Source organism: Xiphophorus maculatus, chromosome 12 (genome assembly GCF_002775205.1).
Source record: "Xiphophorus maculatus strain JP 163 A chromosome 12, X_maculatus-5.0-male, whole genome shotgun sequence".
Taxonomy (NCBI): domain Eukaryota; kingdom Metazoa; phylum Chordata; class Actinopteri; order Cyprinodontiformes; family Poeciliidae; genus Xiphophorus; species Xiphophorus maculatus.
Window position 1 is genome coordinate 25,576,769 of NC_036454.1, and position 7,684 is coordinate 25,584,452.

Genomic DNA, 7,684 nt, shown 5'->3' on the forward strand with positions numbered 1-7,684 from the left:
AGCAGGGATTGGAGACCGTGGAAGAGGCTTGTTTCTGTCACTGCTGTGCACATCTGCGTGGTCAGGATTCTGCTCTCGCAACTAATGTATGGTGTACATCTAAACCAATGGTGCTTTCTTTCATATGTCCTCTATGAGCGCACTCTCTCAACCGTTCCACGCATCCTATCCATGTATCTCTAATGGGGTTTTTTTTCTCTCTCTCTCTCTTCTTCCTCCTTCAACCGCCTCCCATCTTCCCTCCCTCCCTCCCTGGTCCGACCAGGGCCAGCGTTGAGGTTTTGTCAAGAGCATGCAGGCAGATTCAGACGGACAGGAGAGTGAAGCGTGTGTCATGCAGCTCTCTGCTGCTGCTGCTGAGGCTCTTCTCCTCAGAGGCTGTGACCTAGATAACCAAGAGGAGCTGGAGCGCCTGCAAGCCTTGGAGCCACTCCAGCTTCAGCAATGTCAGGAAGGGGTTAGTTGTATAACACACAATGTCCCATTTAGTTTAGTCGGCACACGTACACTTATACATGAACACATGTGTATCCTATGGTCCTTCCTACACCGTCGTAGTGAAGATTTATTTATTTTATTTTTTATGCGTTTCTCTTAAGCGGAGTGTGAGGGAAAGAAGAGGATTCATCTGTATTTAATCAGAAACATTAGGAATGCTTGGTAAAGCTTTCTACTTCAGCAGCCACATTATGTCAAAGCTACAAAAGGCAGACTCTTCCTGCTGTGCTGCTGCCTTTAACTCGCGCCGCTTTATTTAGCAGCTATTCTGAGGTTTGGTGTATGAGCACAACCATGTGGTACATACATGGCATTAATTATTCCCCTTGTGCAGGTAGCCTGTGAGTGCAGCGCTCCTATCTGGCGCTATACTGCCACCTACTGGACAATTAGAGGCCGGAGTAGTTTTTACAGAATGCAAAGAAGTGTAAAAACAAGCCAATAGAAAAGTGTTGATCACATTTTTTTTTATTCCAATATAATATGGAAAAACGTACATAAATGACACAACACAGCATCACCACAAAAAGGCCATAAGATATAGATGGATTCTACTCCAATGGAACAAGTTTAACAGACAAAGAAAAAAAAAATCTTAGATCATTGTGTGTACTGCTGTGATTCAACACTGCCTTCACATGGTTTCATTTTGTACTGCAGCATTTTTAATTATTTACATTTAGCTGTACAAACAAAAAAAAGGTTGTAAAAATATTAGTATTTCAAAGTAAAAAAAAGGGGGGGGCAGGGGAAAAGAAAGAATAATTTAGAACAAAAAAGGCATTAAGGTTTTGTCACCTTTTGTTTAATTTGCAAACAGCTAAATTTACAATTTCATTTCAGGGTAATTAGTTTCTATTAACCTTGAGTGTGTTGGGGTTTGAAGCAGGCCCAGCCAGCCTTTGGGGTGTAGGTGAGCTCCGGAAGCAGAAACTCTTTCAGTCTGTCTGGTAAAGGCAATGCTTTTACTCTGTCCACCAGTGGCCAGGGCTGTAGGAAGCTCCTTATAAATGCCCTACAAAGGCAACGTAGAGGCGGGGGGCTTCCTTCACGCTCCACTACGCGATTGTGTAGGCCTATTAGAGCCTGAGCGTACGGGTGAGAGTCCAGGTTGGCCACAGGGAGCTCCACCTTCGAAGGCAGATTCAGCGTTGGGACATTTACCCTCGCCAAGTCCAGCAACATCTCTGCTTGCTCCAAGAGCTCAGCGGCGTGACTCTGATCGGTGCAGCGCAGCAGGGCGGTTTGAAGCCTCTGGAAGAGGAGGCTGTAACCCGACCAACAGGAGGAACTGTGGTGGGAGCAGACCAGAGAGGCTCCGCTCTGGATAAGGAGCACGGCCAGAGGAAAGAGCAAGTCGAAGTGCTCCAGGCTCGTCTGCATCAGCGAGGAATCGCCGTCCTCGTTCATGCAGCAGCTGGGGTCCACGCCGTGGGACAGTAGGAGCTGCGTGGCTTTGAGGCAGAATTTACCGATTTCAGCGGCATCCTCCGCGCTGGCATCCAGAGCCTCCGTCACCAGGAACACCAAGGACGACTCCACCGTTTCGCCGTCTACAGTGGCAGCGTTGACGTCGGCCCCTTGAGACGAGGGATACAGCAACAACAAACAGATAAAAATACATAAACCCCGAACGTATTCTTACATTTTATTTCGGTTTGTCACTTGAAAGAGCAATAAAACCTCATCGCATTTTATTGCTCTTTCACGTGACAAACCGAAATAAAATAAATCACAACTCTGAAGTGAACTTCCAGATTTCATGCAACACTAAAAAAAAAACCCTTAAGAGTGGTGTGCATCAGCAATCAGCCCTCTTGAGCCTATACTTTGGAGAACCACTGATTGCTGCATACTATATATAGCTAAGTGTTTTGGAGCATGTCTCTACAGGATCAGAATTTTTTTGCACATAGCTCATGCTCAGACTGAATGGTTATCATCTCCGATCATTAATTTGTAATTTTTTCAGGTTACACTTTTAGTAAAAAAATAAATAAGTAAAACCCATAAGTCCGTTCTGCTCTATTTTAGAGTTATGCTCTAACATGAGGTTGCAATGTAACAAAATAAAAAAAAGTTCACACTGCATGACTAAAAAAAGTTAGATAAAACAAATTAGAGTAATTATTTCTTGCATTAACTTATTGTTTTCTTGAGCTGTTTGGAGGAAATAACACAAACCTCTGCTAATACCGATAATCAGTTAGGTTCATGCATTTCTCGGCTACATAGGTTTCATTTCAGACAAAGTTCCTAAAGGTGGATTAAGTTGTTTTCAGCAAACATTTCTTAACACCAGCATGGTTTTTATAAGACAGCGAAATATATCTCATGTTGTTACATTACTTTCTTCTGATTTCGGATAAACGGAGTTCAAACACAAAATATGAAAAAATTACAACAGAGATTAAACAAACTCTTAATAGGAAATATCTGAAACTTACTTGGATGAGCTGCCGTAGCCTAAACTGAACCCAAAACTTCCTCCTGATCCTCAAGGATTTAAAGAGGCTGCCGGCTTGTGAATAATCAGGGGAGACAGCTGCAGAAGCAATTGTTTTTTTCTCCTTTCTTTTTTTTTTTTTTAGCTTTTGTAACGCTACCTCAGACGACCCCTGATGGCGGTTTTAATTTTCTTCTGGAGGCTGAACAATCATCGCGGAGACTTGTGCTCCCCCTCAGCCGTTGTGCGGTGGAGTCAAAGAATTTCTCCCAGGAAAATGATTACAAGTTTGTTCTGCAAGATTCTCAGAACTCTGAAACTACTTTGCGAGATTGTATTTTGACCCATTTTGTACAACCGACTGTGGGAGTTTTGCTCTAGATAATAAAAGACGTCCGTCTCTGCCTCGTGCCTGCAGGAGTGTTATTGATCAGAACTTGAACTGTTTCAGCAACAACCAAGTTGGAGAGAATGTTCTACAACAGGTAGATTGTTGTTGAAGCTGTGCTGTCATGCTGGTTGTATAAGGGTTCTGAACAGCTCTAACGTTTAATCACTATTTTGTGGTCTTCATTGGTACTGTGACTAAGTCCTACCTGACTCACCATTCTGCACATTCAGGATGCTGAAGCATCAGTTGTTCTTGACAGCCAAAAATGGACAATTTTCCTAATATTTATCATTTTCGTAAAGAATGTCTTATTATAATTTCGATTTATTATGGAAACAATAAATTCCAATTAATGATGTTTTAAAACCTCAAAACTGGCTGTAAAGTCAAAATTGTTATTTTTACTGTTTACTCCCCTGCTTGTTCCATCAATAAATATCAATAACAGTTACAGTGTTCAGTTCATGTCCCTTTTGTCCAGGAGAAGCCTATTTAAAAGTGGGTATGTACTTTATTAAGAGAAGTGTTTGTGGTCACAGAAAAGATCGTCGCTTTTATTGTTAGCAAAATATTGATATATATTTTTGTTTATATCGCCCATCTCTATCGATGGATATTTTTTCCCCACAAGAGTTTCTGAAGGACAGCCTAGTGTTTCTAAAAATATAATGTACGGAACCTTTCTGCTGTGGTGCTGGGTTAATGTTAGCATGTTTACATTTTGTTAGAAATGGAATTGTTGATAATTTGGCTTGTAAACAGAGATGGTTTTTCTCCTGCTCGGCTTTTAATGGCACAAAAATAGATGACCATTGATTTAGCTGCTTTCTGTGCAGCTTTACCCAACACCAGTAGGTAAGAGATGCGGCAATCACTCCATCACTCTTTACATCATTATAAAAGGGATAAACCAAAACCATCTAAGTTGTTAGGGAAATCCAAAACAATATGGATGGTTTTGTGAACAGTTTTGTGCACAAACACAATTGGCACTTTTTATGTGCATAAAATAACAGGCAGCAGACAAACATCAGAGGCTGAGTTCCTTTAAGGGCTCTGATCATTTAAAGAAAGCCTTGATCAAAACCCACATCCAATGCTTTGATCAGATTAGATTAAGTTAATTACGCTTGTAGCATTTGAAGTTTGAATTAACACTTGACCAACCAAAGAGAGAACAGACAAACACGGAGAAGCTGGAGACCATTTAAGAGTCAGCTGTACCTCTCTCCAGTAAAAGCCGGATGTTCTCTGTGTTGTGCACAGTCAGTCCATCGCTGCTTGCTAATGCGTGGAGCAAAGGCGTTTTCCCTTTAATAAAAAAGACCAAAGCAATAACACTTTAGAGTAAATAGATGTATGAGCTGATGTGCTTCAGCAAGAAAGCAACATACCATGTTTGTCCCTTGAATTTACATCTGCACCAAGGTCCAGCAATGTGATCAGGCAAGGCAGTCTCTCTGACTCTTCACTCGCAAGGTCCAAGGGACTGCTCTCGTGGATCTGCAGATGTGTAGTAGATGCTTTATTCACCATAATACAGATTCAGGAAGGCGATAAATTGGGAGAAAGCAAGACAGAAACTCACCCTGTCCCTCTTTTCAATGTCCGCTCCATGTCCAACCAGCAGCCTCACCATGTCTGGCCTGTTCCTTAAAACGGCTATATGTAGAGGATTGTAGTATGACACAGGGTCTAGACAGAGGAAAAAACATAATAATCTTCAAAGTGATTTTTTTAATCTAATAGACAGTTTATATATTTGCACACACAAAAAAAGCGGACAAATAACTAAATGTACATTTTATCTTTGCTTTGCTTCTCTGAAAGCTTGTGGCCTATATTTTTAGTATGAATGGAATTAAGAGGAAAAACTAGAAAACAGGGAATCTGGAGCACTTTGCATGCTTTGTCAGAACATTTGTCAGTGCCAACTCACAGGAGAGAGGTATTCAGGAGAAGCGAGAGATGAATAAAGGAGCCTCTGCATGGATCCACTAATTATGTCCCACAGGACACGCATGTCTTAAACCACAAGAGGTCACTACAGCAAAGTTTAAGCTGAAGCCTGGTTGTGTAGCAACATTGAAAGAATCTGTTGCTGCACAGGGAAGTCTGTGGTATGTCTTGCTTCCTGTATGGGTAATGTGTACGGCTATTTGGATAAGCAAAGATCATCAGAAAGGTCCTCTCAAGTTTCATCTAGTGATGAAGCTACAGAATAGAGCTTTGCATACAGAAAAATGATTCATAAAAAGTTTTTACCTTCAGGTTCAATGGTGTCTATGGAAAAATCCATTGATTTCTATGAGTAGCTAATTGAGCTCTGTATCCAAATAATCATTATATTGGTATAGAAGTGTAAATAAAGCCCCTGCGAAGGCATAAGCAGTCAATATCTGAAAACTTTTGGTGCAAAGAGATACTGAGGGGCTTGGCCAAGTGAGGGGATGAGCATAGAAAAATAAGCAGGGCTGTAGTCAAGATCAGGGAAAGCACGGTTGCTAACTTAACAATTTTTTCCTTCAAAAAACCAAGTAGTGCACCCCCTCAAAAAAAGCCAGCCTCATTAGTCCAGTGCTGAACAAAGTTTGTTTTTGGGTTTTTTTTAACTGTGATTGTTCTTATTTAAAAAGAATTGGAGAGATGCCGAAGTGTTGTTGGTTATTTTTCCTTTCTTTTCCTGTAAATGGGACAGAAAAGATCACAAAGCAACTTTTGTTTCCAAATCATCATTCAGGTTGAGCTGGAGTGATGAAGGAGGGTAGAACTAAACTTTATTAGTATTTCTAACACTTTTTTTCTTATTTGACTAAACTTTACAAGTATTTCTAATACCTTTTTTCTTATTTGTGTGCAAAACTTTAATGATAATTAACCAAAACTTCACAAATTTGTCCGAATGCAGTTTGTGATTCCATTTTTGAGGGGTCCAAAAATATGGGAGCAAAAAAAAAACCATAAGTCCACTATTAAAAACAAGGCAGTAATTGCTGACTTTGCTCCACTGTTCATTAATTTGTCGTAACTACAAGACTACATAATACAACGAATATTTGATAATACTAGTAACACACTTTACCCAACAGTCAGAGTTGCACAAAACTCTACACTCATGGAAATAAATGTGGCATCTGTGAAACAACCTATGAATGCTCACCTTCAAAATTTATATCAGCTCCATATCGTAGGAGGATCTTGGCTGCATACACCAGTCCCCTCTCTGCCACTTTAAACAGGGCGTAGCTGATGCCTTCCAGGAACACCTCAGACTGGGACTCTTGCTGCAGCAGCTCCACCAAAGAGCTACACCGACTGGACTCTTCCTCTGGACTTTTCACAATAAAGAAGAAACAAGACATGTTTAAAAATAATAATAGTAAACGCCACTCTAATGAGTTACTTTTTCAATGTAAAAAATTTGAATAAGGCGATTCTGTTTTATTTTCAAATAGACAGTTTGCTAAAAGCAGAAACAGCTCATCTTGAAACTGATTCATCCTTTACATTAAGTTGTTTTTTCCCCCGCTTTACCTGTTTTCATTATTCCTCTCTTCTTCTTCTATCCCAACCACACGCATAACAGCGTTAACAAGCGGCTGATACTCATAGATGATCCGTCGGAACCCATGGAGGAAAGGCATGGCTCCTCCACCGTTTACACCTCTACGTGCCAGAGACAGAAAACGTCCACAATAAGTGGAAACTGGCTTAAAATGTGTTCAAAAAGCAGGTAAATTAGTATTTTACAAAGAAAAGACTTAAGGCAAATATGTGTGCTGTCAAAAACAATCGTTAGCTTCATGTCAACGCGAGTTGGAGTTCATTAGCACTATCATTTAGCTGTCTTATACACGGCTAAAACTACAGCTAGCATTAGCATTCGAGCCAGAAATCCTGGCTAAACTTATTTACATGCTGACTTTATTCATAGAAAGTATTCTACATTACCTAAAGCAAAAGAAGTTGATGCAATATCCCACTGAGCGCTGAACTAATGGCACCAGTTGTTTAATTTTCAAAACAGGAAGCTTCCCACACGCCCCAAACAGTCCCACCTTGATTTAGTCCCCATTTACCACGAGACTCACCAAGGTTCCGCCGTCATTAATACTAAAAGAGGCTAAAAAATGAAACGCATGTGAACAGGTGAGAATATATTTATATTGTTTTATATCTGTCCACAATAGACTATTTCCTGTTTTATTTAAGAGAAAAGTAAAAAAAAAACAACATTTTGGTCAGTAATAGTTTGTCACCTAACCACAAGCCGTGCACTCAATGCTTTGTGGTTTACCTGCAGAGATGACCATCGAGCTACTGTAGTGTTGAGGTATGGAAAAAAAGTA

The 7,684-nt window shown here is 40.4% G+C and overlaps 1 protein-coding gene across 1 annotated transcript; it reads right to left on the bottom strand.

Moving 5' to 3' along the window:
* Positions 1-948: 948 nt before the first annotated feature.
* On the bottom strand, positions 949-7,398 carry asb6 (ankyrin repeat and SOCS box containing 6). The gene is made up of 7 exons (XM_005806916.3): positions 7,287-7,398; positions 6,870-7,001; positions 6,496-6,668; positions 4,924-5,030; positions 4,730-4,838; positions 4,560-4,646; positions 949-2,078 (listed from the first exon to the last, which is right to left on the bottom strand). Exons 2-7 carry the CDS (start codon positions 6,977-6,979, stop codon positions 1,357-1,359), a joined length of 1,308 nt encoding a protein of 435 aa, XP_005806973.1. The 5' UTR covers positions 6,980-7,001; positions 7,287-7,398; the 3' UTR covers positions 949-1,356.
* Between the last annotated feature and the right edge of the window lie 286 nt (positions 7,399-7,684).